The sequence below is a fragment of the Osmia lignaria genome, chromosome 4, assembly GCF_051020975.1.
Source record: "Osmia lignaria lignaria isolate PbOS001 chromosome 4, iyOsmLign1, whole genome shotgun sequence".
NCBI classification, from domain to species: Eukaryota; Metazoa; Arthropoda; class Insecta; order Hymenoptera; family Megachilidae; genus Osmia; species Osmia lignaria.
In genome coordinates, this window is record NC_135035.1 from 6,127,666 (window position 1) to 6,144,132 (window position 16,467).

A 16,467-nucleotide genomic window follows, 5' to 3' on the forward strand; every position below is an offset into this window, starting at 1 on the left:
TTATTTCTACCATTTCTGTGCTGAGTGAACGGTTACATGAGATTTTGCAAATTCACAGGTGTCAGCATACGGCATACAATGTCGCAGAGATTCGTGTACTGCTTGTTCGCGTGCCTGTTACCAAGGAACAATAGGGGTCTATTATTCCGCAGATACAATGCACAGCCATACACGCGGCAAGATCCAATGAATTCCATCTAATTGCGAGTCATTACGATCAAATCACCGTGACCGAATGCTCGTCGACAACATTCTAATTGCGTAAAAAGTTCAATCGTCATCAGATTGATGCGATGCAAATCGATCGTGAAGAATAAATGATCAATTGACGTACATATACGTCACACAGTGTGTTAAAACAGACGTCTGAACGCGAAAACCTATTCTTTAATTTAAAAGAGTAGAAATTACTAAGGATAAGTAAGTTTATTAACAGTTAACACTTTTATTTGAAATATTTTAAATGAAAAATAAATTGTTTATATCCTTTACATTAATACGAGAATAATAATAAAATAATAATATAATGATCAAAATACCGAACTATATAAATTAATTAGAATGATTGGAAGTACAGGAACTGTTCTAGATATTTACATTTTTTAATAAAGCTAACATTTCTTCGGGAAATTGTCCATTTTTTTTCCTTTTAAATTACTTAAAATATCAGAAGCATGTGTAATAAGTCTTCCATCCATTTTCCAAACAAAGCGTCCGCGAAATTGAAATTGAAATTATTAAGAAAGTTTCGAAACGTAGCACTTGATTTTTATAGTAATTAAAGAATTGAACCTAAACTACACGATAATAGCAAAAGTTTGACTAATCCAAAACGATTCCTATTCCTAAAACATGAAAAATCAAAATACGTGCAATTAAAAACTGGCTTCCTTTTAGTGCAAAGTCGTCAAATTCTTCTAAAACCTTGAACTACAAAAATGAAGTATGCACCTTTCTATACAATACCTCTTACACACAAAGCAAATAATTATTGATACAACTGTCTACGAGAAGGAATAACATTAACCGTAAAATATTATTCTTAAAGACAATAGAAAAGTCAGACTTCTGTATATATAAATACTTTTTATAGATAAATAACATCTTAATTAAGGATGATTACTAATTTAGAAACTTAAAAAAACAGAATATTATAAAAATTTAAGTTTTCCGCGGTCAGATGACTGTTTTAACACACTGTGCGTCGCCCAGAGTAAAATAAACCGCAGGTTAACGATCTCGTACTTGTACTCGATAAAACCACAGTTATCAATCTTCGCGTGGGACACAACGATTTTAGTAACGCAGACGAGTGTCACAGAAGAGGATGCGGATGCAAGATCATGTACTAGGTAATTCTACCCTAACCCCGTGGTCGCAAAGTATATTCAGTTACGAAATGAACGGTAAACCGAGGGGAGACGAGCCTAAAATAGAGAGCCACTGCCACCGCGACACCGTTTAAATGCCGGCATTAAGACAATCTTCCGGTTTCGAGCACAATGCCTCTTCCTAGGCACAAAAGCTACGTCGCTATAATTTCTGTTATCTTGCAAAATGTAGTTACTTTCGAAACATCCTGTACCATTTCCTTCCTCGAAAGAAACGCCATGGTGCTAGCTGCACTAGCTTCAAATAAGTCAAATGGTACTCCAAATCTATCTACAGGGTGGTCCACGCAATTGTTTCAGGTCACAACTCCGTTATAAATGCATATACGAAAAAATTTCCAAGAAGAAAAATAACTACATTCGTAGGCCCTCAGATTTTATTTAAGTGCAACAGTGCATGTGCAATTAACAGTTGCACCATTTCTGTAAATGGAAATGCATATTTTTTGTTGCACAGATCGATTGTTCTGTTCGTTCTACGTAAAAAATTATTAGGGTACCATGGCAAAAAAATTATTAGTTCTCGAGATATTTTCGAAAAGTATCTTTATTAAAGAAAATGCTCAAACGCTTCTCCATTTTCTGATAACGTTTTTTTATTGTTTTCATGCATCAATACGTTGGCCAGCCCGTTCACCCGACTTAAGTCCCCTTGACTTTTTTTTATGGGGTTATTTAAAAGATAGAATTTATTCAAATCCTATAAATTCTGTGGAGAATACTTTAATACTTTAAACGCAGTTATGAAAATGTAATGTAATGTAATGTATTCCTCTCATGGCGTAAGCACCCACCAAGAAGGGATTTTTAGAAATTCGACCCTTAAGAGGGTAAAAAGGGTTAAAATCTATTTATACGGATTCGTTAATACCTCTTAGGCCCGATGAGATATCGACTTGGTCTCTGCTTACGAAGATCACCCATACAAATGATTAAAAACATAATTCAGGATTTTGTTCTAATCAACTTCTAAAGACCCAAATCTAGATTCAGGGATGAAGGTAATTATTTAGATTACAGATGGCACCTCCGATTCTGATGATTTTTAAATATGTTGTAGAAATCAATATTTTGAACAACTTTTTCCTCAGCCTTGGTTTTTCAGATATTTTCGAAAAACTGTCGAAACTATCGCATTGAATTCTGCCTATTCGTGTGCGATCGTGATTGATATGATAGAGATTGATGACCAAAAAATAATACATCAATTATTACTTCAAATTCTCCAAGTTTTTATTTATGAGAGCGGGCGGAGCCGCGACGTGGATGCCAGCGGAAAATAAATGAAGCGAAAAGGGTTAAAGCGATGCAAACGACAGACGAAGCTCTCGCCACTCGCTGGAGATGATGGGTCTCCAGAGTACGGTGCTTCTTTTTCGAAAATCGTGATAGGGAGGCCGAGTGTCGCGGTAGCCAGGGGTAAGTGACACCGGCTGAACTCTCTCGTTTCTATATATAAACGAAAATAAACCAGAGTGACATTTGAACCATACTCTCTGCCTGTACGCGAACGTCCCCTTCTCCGAGCCGCGACGACGGCTACCAAAAGGGAAACGCGGCGTGCAGCGTCGCGACGACCAGGCCGAGAAAAATTGTGTCAGCTAAATTAGGAGAACGCCGTTCTCTTACTGCTTTCAGAACCGCTTTTTTTCCATTCTTTCCCGCGTACGATTGGAAACGCCAGCGGTTAATCGATTCCTGTTGGCTCCAGCGTGCCGGAAAGAACGCGCTTTTGTTTCTTCATCGAACGGTGAACGACGATCGAGAGGAAACGAGCGAATAAGGGTTGATTTCTGTTATATTTTCATACCTGAAGAATTAGCGATCGGACAAATATTCTTACGTTTAATGATTGAAAGAAGGTAAATACCGGGCACAATCGATGCAACGTGTCGATCACAGTTGTTCAAAAATATCACTCTGTAACACAACTTTGACCGCTTCAAAATTTAAGGCTTTTTCGGGAATTTTTTTTAAAGAAATGTAGTGTTTATGAAAATCTAATTATACTAATTTATTATGCATATATTAAAGTAGAAATCGTTTTTTTTTTTGTTGATATATGAAAAATGGCGACTTCGAAAAAAGAGTCAAATAGTGGGCACGATAACTCAATCTAAATGTGACTTAGAACAATGAAAGAACAAAATTAGATTTTTTAGTCCAAACGCAAGTGAAACACGTAGCCGTTTTCAAAAATATTCATTTTTACTAAAAATGGCATCGATTTAAAGTAAAACATAAATTTTCGTTATTTAAAGTTACACAGAAAATCGAAATATCAATATTTAAAAAAAAAAAAAAATATGTGACAAATTAAATTACAAAAAGATTCAAGTAGATTGATTAAAAATTGACGGAGCTAGAGTGCCCACCGATTCTGAAAATTTTCGAGTAAAACGCTTGTAATATTTTCGTTACTGTTTATTCGTGAATAGAAACGATTGAAATGGAAGTTACCTTTAATCTGCGATTCCACGCCCATAAAGCAATCCTTCTGCATTAATAGCATTGATACTTTAAGCGAAAAAGAAATTTCGAAATTTTGAAGCGGTCAAAGCAGTGGTTACCCTTTAATTAGAATCAGATCAGCACACCTGGTACACCGATAAATTGTTAAAACTTTCGAATATAATATCAGCGAGAGAACGCATCGAGGCGTTCGTCAACGCCTCCTAAACGATTCTAACGAGGCGGTGCGCGGAAATCGCAAGCATTGTTTCACCGCGTGACAGGAATAATAATCTCGATCGGGCGACGCGAATGCGAATAGTAACATTGAAAATCGCAGATGGTATCCCCGGTAAAAATTCTCAAAGGACGAAGCTGTTAATTTCTTTCCCGAATTCTTACATCGACGCGAGGCTTTCAGATTGAAATCGCGACCGACAGGAAAGGCACTAAAATTGATTCGTCACCTGTAGCTTTCGAAAATGCAACGAGACGTGAAAACGAAGCAGAGATGATGGGGAATTCGCTCGGCAGACTTTCACCTCGATACAGAATTTCCGCTAGCATGCTCGACGCGATAACTCTTGCCACGAGCGTGAGTAACAATAGCTTGTCGCGGGAATTGAAAATTGCCTATAAATAGAGTGTAACAGGCGAGGAACTGTGTTATCTGTCGAGAGAACACGAGGGGACCCGTGTACGTCGTGCGTGATTCGCGACGATACGAGCATCGAGGACATCGCGGTGAATTCGCTCTTAAAGGGTTAAGCCGCACTAGAGCAAGAAAAAATAGGCATATTTTGAGAATTTTTGGAATAAAGCATGCCTTTATTTTACGACTAATCTATATATTAAAAAAATTTATGAATTCTATTCCGAGTTTTTAATAAAATGGCATCGATTTAAAGTAAAACATAAATTTACAACCAAAAATCTCGTTATTTAAAGTTATAAAGAAAATCGAAATATCAATATTATGAAAAATCCAAGGTATTTCACTGAAAAAAGTATGTGACGATTAAATTACAAAAAGATTCAAGTAGATTGATTGAAAATTGACGGAGCTAGAGTGCCCACCGATTTTGAAAATGCTGTTTCGAGTAAAACGCTTTTCCAGTTTTCGTTACTGTTTATTCGTGGATAGAAAAAATACTGTTTATTCGGAAAAAGGCATATTTTGGGAATTTTTGAAATAAAGCATGCCTTTATTTTACAACTAATCTATATATTAAACAAATTTATTAATTCTATTCAGAGTTCGTCCGGAAGTTCTATCCGCCCGATTTGCATTATTTTGTTTTAAATGAAAGCATTGGGATACATCTAACTTTCACCCCTCTTAAGTTATATACTCAAACGTGATTTTTCTGGAATTTCTCTCCACTCAAAGCTTCTTATCTCCGGTTCTAATTGAGGTACTGTGTTCGTTTTTCTCTAAGAACACTAAGTGAATCAAGCTCCCTTATTTCAGCTATTGACCAGTTACATTGGATGACTTGAAGCACAGTTAGGCGAGCACAACAAAGTTGAATTTCAATTTTTCGCTAGTAAAAAGTTTAACTAATAAACTTTAAAAATTAATTTTTGTATAGTGATTCAAGTGAAAATATAGGCTCTGCAGCATTTCTTCAATGACCCCTCTTTTTTGTTGGGCTAACGACCAGCAGCTCTTGCAATTTTTAATTTAGGATTAAAAACCAAAATATTTTCGATTATATATGAGAACAGTTACCGAACTACGTAGGATTTCTTTGATATATTGATTTTTACAAAAATGACGTATGTTTTAAGAGAAAATGTAAAATTTCAAGAAAAATTCGCCAGAAAATTATTTATAATAAAAGAACTATGCAATATAATGAAAAAATTCTGCGTAGTTTCGAATATGTTGTTAAATTTTCAAATCGATTGGTGATCTGTTTCAGACCGGGAGAATTCGAAATTATTTTTCCCACCCATAATCTTTTGCCATATCATTTTTAAGACATTAAGGCACCTTTGAAGCAAAAAAAAAAATTTCGATTTTTTCAAAATTCTAGTGGCCTAACCCCTTAATTGTTTTGATTAAAAAATGAATCTACTGTTCGCTCGACCGACGATGCACCGTTAATGCAACTCGCAGAGCTTTAATTACTTTTTCTACGAAAAATTAACCGCATCCCAACCAGGATGGGTCTGAACTCCGGATGTATTAGACGCACGTGGATGCTAATCGGTAGCCGCGGCATTTGTTTCCGCTGCAACGTTAACGCAACAACGAGCTCGTTGCTGAATGCAACGTCTTGTGTGCCGCAGCCTGTAAACGCCGTTCCATGTTCCACGTTCCACGAGGATTGATTTTAATGAAGATACTCAAAAAATTAGAGCCAATTGGAGCTACTTTCCAGCCTCTGATACGAACTTGCATAAATTGAGCGTGGGCCCTCGTTCATGACTAAATAATCCGCTCGACGAGTGAATATAAAACGTAATCTTCTGAATAACATTAGCTGTAAAACAGGTGTAAAATTCCGAGTAAATTAGGTGTAAAATTACTTTATAATCTACTGACACGTTAGAGTGCTCTTCTCACTTTTTGCACCGATTGCGAATTTTTCGACAATATCGAACTTCATATGACACAGATTTCTAAGATAATGATTCAACAATTGAAAGACTTTCCTCGTTCCAAATAGAAAATGAATGAACACTGTGAAACCCGAAGATGAATCATCGGTGTTGGGTTCAATGAAAAGTTACGTAGGGATAGCGTGCAAATGATACATTTCTTTCCATGATCGGTGTTAATGGATGAAACTGTGTTATTTCGTGCGCAATTGCAGTCGCATGACGATCGAACTAAACATTGCGTGCATCTGTACACTAACGTTGATTCGCTATTAACCATGTACATATAGTGAGTCATAAAATTATTCGCTCGTCGTTTAACCCTTTCAATACGGCGAAAAAATCAGTTCGAGTGCACCCCATTACCGGGAACAGTTATTTCTCCGCCAGGTGATTATTATCGAGATGAAATAACTTTTTTGCCTGAAAGGATGAAGGTTTTAGAACAATAATCCCATCAACAACAATAATGTTACAAGGTTCATTGATGAGACAAAATTTTTCAGACTGGGACAGCATATGTCCCGTCCGGTGTGAAAGGGTTAAAACAGAATACCTCATTTAAAATTGAATCAAGCTATAAAAATTAATTTACTGAGATATGTGTTTTTGTTATTTAAAAAAATTTCAATTTGTTTAAACCGTGAGAAAAAATAGTGAAGGATAAATTATGTGTATGCTGAAAATTTTATCGAAATCGGCCAACGCACTTAGAAGTTGCAAGTAATTAAAATTTCCGAAAATCGCGACTTTTTATCTAATTATAAGAACAGAAATTTTCAGAAATTTTAATTACCGATCTCGATGAAATTCTCTGCATACACATAACATACTTAAATTTACAAATGTCATATTTTGAATTTTCATCACAGGCTCAAATAAAAAAGTGAAAAAATTGCCTTTTACTATTTTTTCCCGATTTCGACAAATTGTAATTTATTTTTAAAACGACAAAAGCACATATCTTAATAAATTAATTTGTATAGTTTCTCGAAAAACCTCACGTCATTTGGTCCAATTTTGGTATTCTGTTTTAAACAGCGAGCGAATAATTTTGTGAAAATTATAATTTTGTAGAGAGTGAACGAATAAGTTCAGTACCACGCGTGTTAACAATATTATTATTCTTAAATCTCTGAAACCATTGCGTGGCACTGAACGTGTTAAAATCGTGTGACAACATAGATATAATCTAAAGAACAAAGAACAATATTGTTAGGATAATTTACAGATAGATCGTGTACCAGAAACGACGAGAAGAAAAGCTCGTATATTTTCGTCATAATATTATAATAGAAATGCCGGTTCCCTTGATTCAAATTTCCCGGAAATTCATTCCGCAGGAAGTTCCAGAAGGGACCGGTGACACTTGGGTCTATTTCCATCCCGGAAAAACGGGTCGACAAGGAACAGTGTCGGTGACGAAAGTGGTTAATACGGTTCGCGAGCTTTTCTTCTCTCCGTTGCTCTTCCACCGTGACACGGAGGCGAAGGGAGCCGGATTTCCGAAAAAGGGAAAACGAGTGTGTCGGGACACAGGTTGCCTGTATGTCGCGAGCCTGTAGCACGCCCACGCGTGAACGATAAATTATACAAGGAGGCGAGAACGAAGGGGTCGCCATAAAAGAACCTGTTACGTTCCAGATATTAATCCGGCGAGCGGGCATAAAATCGAGCGTCGCCGGCTCTACCCCGTTTTGGACACCGTGTAACCCCATGGAAAATAAGCTTTGCACGCGTTCGCGAACCCCCTTACGGTATTACCGTGCTAATCGCGTGTTCGTTGTTTCCTGATTGAGCTGTCCATTGTCGGATTCCATGAACTTTCCAGGGAACTGGTTTCTCAACCCTTTCATCCATTGTACCAGAGGATTATTATATTCTTTACGAGCTGCATAAATTAGGATAACGAGCTTTCCCAATGGGTTCCTGAATTTTATTCGAACGTTTCTGGGGTGAAATAAAAAGTTCCGGCAAAGCAATATTTTGAACGCGGCCGCATTTCCTGAGAGGAAGTGTTTTATCTGCCAAAGTTTCCCGTGTTTCGCATCCAGATACCGATCAACCTATAAAATCGAGTGCTTCGGAAGGGGTCTCTTCTCCCCTATTTCACCGGCCAATAACCCGATCGATGATAAACCGTGAATGGGGTTATCCCACGATCTCATTCACTTAATCGTATCGTCGTTATCCTATCATTAAACACAGCCGAGTTATCTGGTAATAAAACACGTCCGTAGCAACGTGATGAGGTCTGAACTGTTGAAAATATCGAACAAACAGACGTCGTTTACGCAATCACACTATTCTCTTACCTTCTTCGATTAACGAACAAAATAACAATCGTTACCGCGTTGATGTACTTTTAATTGAGCGATTATCCCGTAAAAGAATTATCCCGTTTATTATCGATAGCTACCTAAGCGGCTGTTGTTAATGATAACGTTCAATCAAAAGTTTCATAAGATAGCTTTTCAGTTCGCGGAGTTTCTGGGCCAAAATTTTCGGAATTTATCATCCCTTTTCTCTCTATTCTTTTTATTGATCCATCCAAAAGTGGCACGTACGTTTTGCGCAAAACGAGCGAGACGAAAGAGGACAAGAGTTCTGGAGCAGAGTAATACCAACCCCAAGAGCCCAATTGTAATTACGAAAGAATGACACTCGAAAAAATGCCTGCGGAATGCTCGGCAACGCCTAGAATTATATGCAAAATATTCAAAATGCAAAAATTATATGCAAAAATTCCTGTTTGCCTCGATTTTTTGTCCCGCGTGATCGTTAGTCTAGCAAACAGAAAACTAAGCGCAATATGATATCGTCGTTCGGAAATGAACCGAAGGATTAATTATCGTGATCGTAATGGCACGTGCAGCGTGAAATTGCGATTTGAACTCGTTTCAATCTTACGGGACGTGGACACCGAGGATGCGAACAAATGACGCGGTGCAATCAGCTCGTTGCAGATGCAACGCGTCGACTGAGAATGCAGCAGCTGCTCGGTCTCTGGCCAAGTGTCTTATTGTGTTCGTCGATACGCGGTTCCAAGCTGTCGATTCGACCAGTTCTCTACCTCGAAGGCCATCAGGAAACTTTTCTCGAAAATAATTCTAGGAGCACGTTGTAAATTTTCGAAACGGGGAAAGGGTAGAGCATTAAAGTTAACCGAGCTCTGTTAACCGTGAAATTTATATCACCACTCAGAAAAAACGATCCCGAACCAGGAGATTCAAAAATTATGAAACTTTGTGATTGAAATGCAATTTTCGTTTGCATAAAATTTCAGCTATTTTACGTGTTTTTTTCTGTTCCTCCGAAACCGTTTGAAATATTGAAGAACTTCATAAGCAAAAATTGTTCGTTTTAATGAATAGAATTTTTTTATACTAAAACAAGTAATTATTTCACACTAGAATTACCAACGTTTGATGTACATTTATTTTTAAGTTGAAAATAATGTAGATTACTAAATAGATAAAGGATGAATACATTCTTTATTTCGTCAATAGCCAACATAAATTTCAACAAAAATATCTCGATAAAATTTATAATTTAAAATAAAAACTTGGGAACCAGTCATTTTGGCCTCTTTGGTATTTCTAATGTTAAACAATTACAGAATGTTATGAACAAAAATATTTAAAAACAATTGTTTCAACATAAAAAATACTTTTGCTTAGGAAGTTTTTCAATATCTCTAATGGTTTTATAGAAAAAGAAAAAAAAACACGTGAAACAGCCTAAGTTTTAACACTTTGACTGCCACGTTAGAACCATTGAAAATTCCATTAAGTATTACTTTTGTTTTCACAAATCTTATGTATATTATCTTCACATATTTTTATCCATAATTTCAAGTATCTAATACGATTCCTAACAATATGAGTGATGGATTACTATTAAAATTCAAGCGTCATCCATACATGGGCGACATGGTGCTCAAAGTGTTAAAGGCGATTTTCACCTCCTTAGACTAAAAATGGGTAGCAAACGAAAACAACATTTCATGCATACCTATTTATTATAAATATATTAAAAAATGCATTGTACGTATAATATACGAAAAGTCGTGAAATTAAACAGCGAAATTCTAAACAAAATTTAAAAAACGGTCTTTTGACTCCGCATGGTAGGTATAGTGTTAATCAAGAGGACATCCCCTACATATTCACAAAATTTCATAATTCATAATTTGTTGAATCTCCGGGTTCAAAATCGTTCCTTGTCAGACGCAGATTGGTGCTCTACTTTTTTAAATCCACAGTGAAATTCACTCGTGCGATCGAGTCTACGCAACAATGGTGAATGCCGACGAGAGAGCACCGGCAAAAGTGGAGTATAGGAAGTAAAAAGAAGGACGAATCTCGCATGACGATTGGCGAAACAATCGGATTTCTTTTCGCGAATGTCGCGTTTCCATTGATCGCCGTTGCTGGAAGGGAAAAGAGTCCCGGAGAAAAGAGGAAACGAGCGAGGATGTATTCGAGCGTGTCGACGTTCCACGTCCTTAGAAAACCATTACCGTCAACCTCGGTGGTTTCGAGAATATGCAAAAGCAGATTTCTCAAGATTTTATGGTTATTGCTCCACTTCCCTTTCAATTAAATGTCGGTGCTGTGGGAACCGAATATGCTAAGATATTCCGAGCGAGAAGAGTGAGCGATTAAACCAGGCGAACTGAATTAATTCGGTTTCAGGAAAATAAGAACAATCTTACGGGGTCGATAACAGGAAATTAACACCATATATACGACAAGACTATGTAACAGGTTCAACGTGAAAATAATTGCACCGGTCACGCGACTGTTATAAACAGCGCGGCCCGTTTACTTGAGTTAGAAAATATCCGAGTTTTACCATGCGAAACTCACGGGGGAATCTCGACGGAAAAATAAATTGCTCGCTCGTGGATAGATCATTCCTTTTCGCGTCGATGAAACGCGTAACGGTTTGCCCCTCTGTACCAGGTGTCTTGCTGTGTTTTCAACCGTCACATAACTCCCGGAATGTAAACCTTCCGATCTTAATTAAATTTTCAATCTTAACGGATCGCGTTTCTTGCGAATGCGACTGATGGTTTATTAGGGAAATAGCGATAAAAGACGTTTACACGGCAACATTAACGAACGTCGAGTTGAACAGTACACTTAATGCCAGGAACCGACAGGCTTACTGGCTCGAGTGGCGTAATCGTTGAACGAGCCACTTGGCATCTCGTCGAAGGTATTCCTTCCATCGAAGAAGGAAAAAAAGGGGAATGACCTACCTCATCGCGAACGGAGCCACTCGAAACTTCCACGATTCTGTGTTCGATTGAATGACCAGCTTCACGGCAGTAAAACATGCGGCAACTGTCACGTACGCGACCCAGACGCGCATTACTTAAGTATTTCTTACAATTAGTGTCACCGAGTAGATATTTTTCTTTTTTATTAAATACACAGAGGTGACCCCTTTCACGACTGTTTTCTATCAGCCTGATATTTGGTCGATCGTTACCGGGTATGGAAACACGGTAGTTGATAGAAAACAAAGTATGACGTATAGGAGAAACGCAGTTCCCTTGGGAGATCGATAGTGTCACTTATAGGCGCAAAGAAACTCGTTGTTGTTTCACGTAATCGCGTGAAATTCATTTAAAATCTCGTCCAGCTGACGTGTAACGCAAGAATTTCACCTGACTCACCTCTCTCGTTCTCCAGAAAGCACGCAGGATTTCAAAATTCGAAAGCACCTTCACGCCATAATCGTCGCAGTGGGACACCAAGAGTCCGGGTTCAAGGCCAAACCGTAGTGAATCGAGAAATAAACGGAGAACGTATCGATGCGATGGTAAATGACAGTTGAACGTGGGTTTGGTCGAGGAAAAGATTTCTAAAAGACACTCGAAAGACAGCACTCCGAAACGGTTTCACTAAACGACCCCGGCGCAACGTGCTTCTCCCGACACAAACAAAAGATGACTGAGGGAGCCCGGAGTATCCCGACCGCCTGTTTACCTCGCCGATTTTTCCGCAACACCCCACCCAGACGTTATCGAGCCTATCGGTGAACGACAAGCAGGCAACGTGCGTTTGCGGAATAAAAGGATCGTGTGTTGACAGCTCGCGAGGGATAAAAAATCCGGAAAGGACGTAACATGTCACGCTGTGTTGTATGTGGGTTACATCGAAGTGTCGTTACTCACGTATGCGTGCGCTGCTCTGTTGCTCGCTTCCAGGATTGCCAGCTACTAATTCACACAAGGATTTCACGGTAATTGAACATTCGTCGTGACGATATCACACTTTGTACAATTTAATGGTCAGGGTGTGCCCCGAATTTCCATGCGACCAACGGCATCCGTCAAACGTGAACTACTGCCGCCATCTTAACACGGCCGACTACCACGATGCACCGCGGCGAATCGAGAAACTATCGAACGACCGCCCGGTCGATTTAAAATGCTTAGATTCTGTGCCACGTAATCCTGCGCTTTTTCTTTTTAGATAAATGTAAATATTTATCAGCTATATCGTTTATGTGTTCTTTTACGTTAAAAATAGAAAAGAGTAAGTGTTATTCTGTATGAATTCAACCGCTGGTATTGATTTTTTCGAGTGAATTATATGCTTTTTGAAGATTTTGATAATATCCGTAGAAATAGTTACACAATGTTACGTAACTTTTTCAGAACTGTACATACAATATTAGAATTAATAATAACGAATACTTTATAACAGATGTATAATGTTTCATAAACTCAATGAAGTTTCGATAAAATAAAAAAGGAAAGAAATCGCAAAGCCGGCATTTTTTATTTTTCCCCCAATATCTTGTCGGATTTAATGACAGTCTGCAAAATTAATCAAATTCTAGTATTCCTGATTGATAGGATTATTTTCGCTTCAGGTATGTCGTGAATTTATTAGCAAAAATTGGAGCAATCATTTCGTACTAAAGATTGTGAAAGATTGTAAAGGTTAAAAGTTTTTCTTTAGATCGAAGAAGGTTAAGTACGAACGTGCAAAAGATAAAGAGAACTGTGCGGTCAGGGTTCGCGAATAATTTGCGACGTCCCTGGCTTCGATCGAATCAACGTTTTCGCCAGCGATAGTAGCAGTTCCTGGGCAGAATGCAACTGCGTTGTGACGGAACGGCAGACCTAATTCGCTAAATTTGGACACACATGTAAATTCCGGTACGTAGTGACCGCTGAGTGATAGCATACGTTCGTTATCCATTTATTTCATGAATCAACGCAATCACGAAATGGAGGAGCAGAATTCTATTAATCGATGTTTCAACCGACTGCTTTCAGAACACGTGTGGGTCGAGCAACCACGTGGGCCGCATGTATCGAAAAACAAGTGCTGCATCTTCTGGTGAGTGCAGTTAGATGAACTGTGATATTTCTACTATCGGCACGAAATGCTTGGAAAACATGAAACGTCCGTTTTATGAATAAAAAGTTATCTAGTAAAGCCATTGTCAACAGTCGAATGTGCGAATAAGTTGTTGCGAAAACGATAACCTTTGAGAATGATACTTTGAGAAACATGAACATTAAAAGTAATTAATTAATTTGTATTAGTTCCAAAGTTTCAATCTATTGAACAAAGAATATGTACGTATGGATCAAAATATGTACGAATACATATCCTTCTGTTAGATGAAATAAAAAGAAATGAAATGTGATATAGCTTAAATTAATCAAAGACATGTATTGTTGATGCAAAGACAAAAGTTATACACCAGAAGACTGATAGTTTAAGAGAATATAATTAGGAGCTTTTATCGATTGACATAAGGAAGGTACAAAATTATGGCTCAAGTGGAACCGAAGGAGAAGAAACTTAAACACTGTATCATCTCAGATTTCATGTATTCCACTGACTTTCAACAATTATTCTCTGAACACTGGTGCAATCTTAAGGAGACAAAGATGAACAACCTTGAGATTATAACGAAACCCTTTAGAATATGTAAAATTACCAATTTCCTTTCTAACGAAGAATTTATGGATGAGATAAAGAATGAATTGTTAGATGTTAAGAGTAGAAGAAACAGTATAGATCTCTATCAGTTTGAGCAAACCAATGATCTTGTTAATGTTGACGGAGAAAACTTGAAGCTGTTATATAAAACTTTCCAAACAGATCTAGCCTTATGGATTGAAAGAAACACCAAGATAGAGCTTAACAAAACAATAACTATGTCTAGTTCTTGTTACTATGACACAGACTATTTGCTCTGCCATGATGACGACATGGATGACCGTAGGATTGCTTTCATCTTGTATCTTTCAAAAAATTGGACTCGAGAAGATGGAGGAACTTTGGATCTATTTGACACGGATGACAACGGGCTGCCCAGGAACATTGTAAAATCATTGATTCCAGAATACAATTCCGTAGTATTTTTTGAAGTTACAGATAATTCTTATCATCAAGTAGCAGAAGTAACCTCCCCGGATAAATCACGTTGGTCGATTAACGGTTGGTTTCATGGACCTCTCAGGCAAACCAATAGGCCGCCAAGGCCAGAAATTGTACCGAATTATATAAAACCGATAAACACCGAAATAGATTTAAACGATTGGGTAACGAAATGCTATCTAACTCAGAATATCATGAAGGAAGTTAATCAAAATGTGGAACAAGAATCGTTCGCATTTCTCTCCGGTTTTATGAAAGTAGATATTTATGAAAAACTTGTTACAGAGGTGAGCTCGGATACCATCGTTTGGCAAAAAGTCGGCCCGGCGGATATTCGCAATTACGAGGTTGCCGACGAGAACAGTTTCCCAGAACTGTTGAAGAGCTTTTACAATTTGTTCAAATCGGTTTCTATGTGTCGATTGTTAAAAAACTACACTGAATTGGATCTTATACCAGAGAAGGATGGCTCGAGCCCTAAGATAGCTATAGAACTCCAAAGGTGGTCGAAAGGATGTTACACGATAATATACGACAAATCTGCGGTGAACGAATCGGAAGCTGGTAACGCTGCGTGCACGGCGCAAGGCGGAGAAATGCAGGGAACTGCATTGGGCTCGGGCGAGAAGACTAGCAAAGAATGCGATGAAAAACCGATGCATAGCAACGTAGACAAAACCGTGGAGTTAGATTGTAATTCGCCGGTAGGCAACAAGGAAGAGGAGGATTACATGTTGAAGAAGATATTAAAAGCGAAATGTTTTCAGCTAACTGATAAAGATTTATTACGAAAGCCCTCCTTGTCGAATATCGACAATTCCTCTCTGTTGGAGAGGTACACCGATTCCGACGATTCAGACATCGGCGATTCATCTCTCTTGGAGAGGTACACCGATTCCGACGAGTCAGACATCGGCGATTACTTATCGGATCCAAACGATCGTTCGTTGGAACGTTCCGATCCAGAAGACGATGCAGCCGACTCGAACGTTGCTGACTCTGGTAGCCTGGATGTGATATTACAATTCCATACGAATCACGTGCCCGAAGAGCACACTATAGATTACGTAGATCCCAAAGAGCAGGATGCTGCACTGATTCACATACCACCGAAGGATAATCACCTTTGCATCGTGTACAAGGTACTGAGTACTTGTCGTTTTCACAAGTATGTGAATCATTACTGTACAGATTACTTTTACAATCTGATTTGTACATATTACGAACAGTAATTCCATATTCGCGACGCTTGCCGTCTCGGATGTTCAACGAGTTGACAATTGTATACTGATCCGCAGACTAAAGAAGCGTTCGTTTTAAATGAAATTGTGTATCATAGTATTCGTCCTAATAAAATTGTCAGTATTTATCGTCGGATACTCGTCGTTCTTCATTCATTACCCATTCAAATTCATTTTTTTAACACGTTGACTGCCACGGTATGTAACAGAAAGCTCTTCGCGGAAGCCAAATACAGTAAAACCTCGTTTATCCGAGGTAATGTGGGGAGGAGGTCCCTCGGATAACACGGAAGAGATAAAAAATTCGAAAATTTTAATTGTTTTTTATGTATCTGAAATGGTAAAATGGCAAAATACTAC

The 16,467-nt window shown here is 38.1% G+C and overlaps 2 protein-coding genes across 9 annotated transcripts in view; one reads left to right on the forward strand and one right to left on the reverse strand.

The window, feature by feature from the left end:
* Positions 1 to 16,467, reverse strand: part of LOC117603209 (uncharacterized) — a 38,301-nt gene that overhangs the window by 15,970 nt on the left and 5,864 nt on the right. The gene's annotated exons all lie outside the window — the stretch shown is intronic.
* sud1 (Prolyl 3-hydroxylase sud1) lies at positions 13,194 to 16,273 on the forward strand. Its single transcript, XM_034322133.2, has 3 exons — positions 13,194 to 13,340; positions 13,430 to 13,629; positions 13,750 to 16,273. The coding sequence occupies exon 3, from the start codon at positions 14,254 to 14,256 to the stop codon at positions 16,096 to 16,098; it is 1,845 nt and encodes a 614-aa protein (XP_034178024.1). The 5' UTR covers positions 13,194 to 13,340; positions 13,430 to 13,629; positions 13,750 to 14,253; the 3' UTR covers positions 16,099 to 16,273.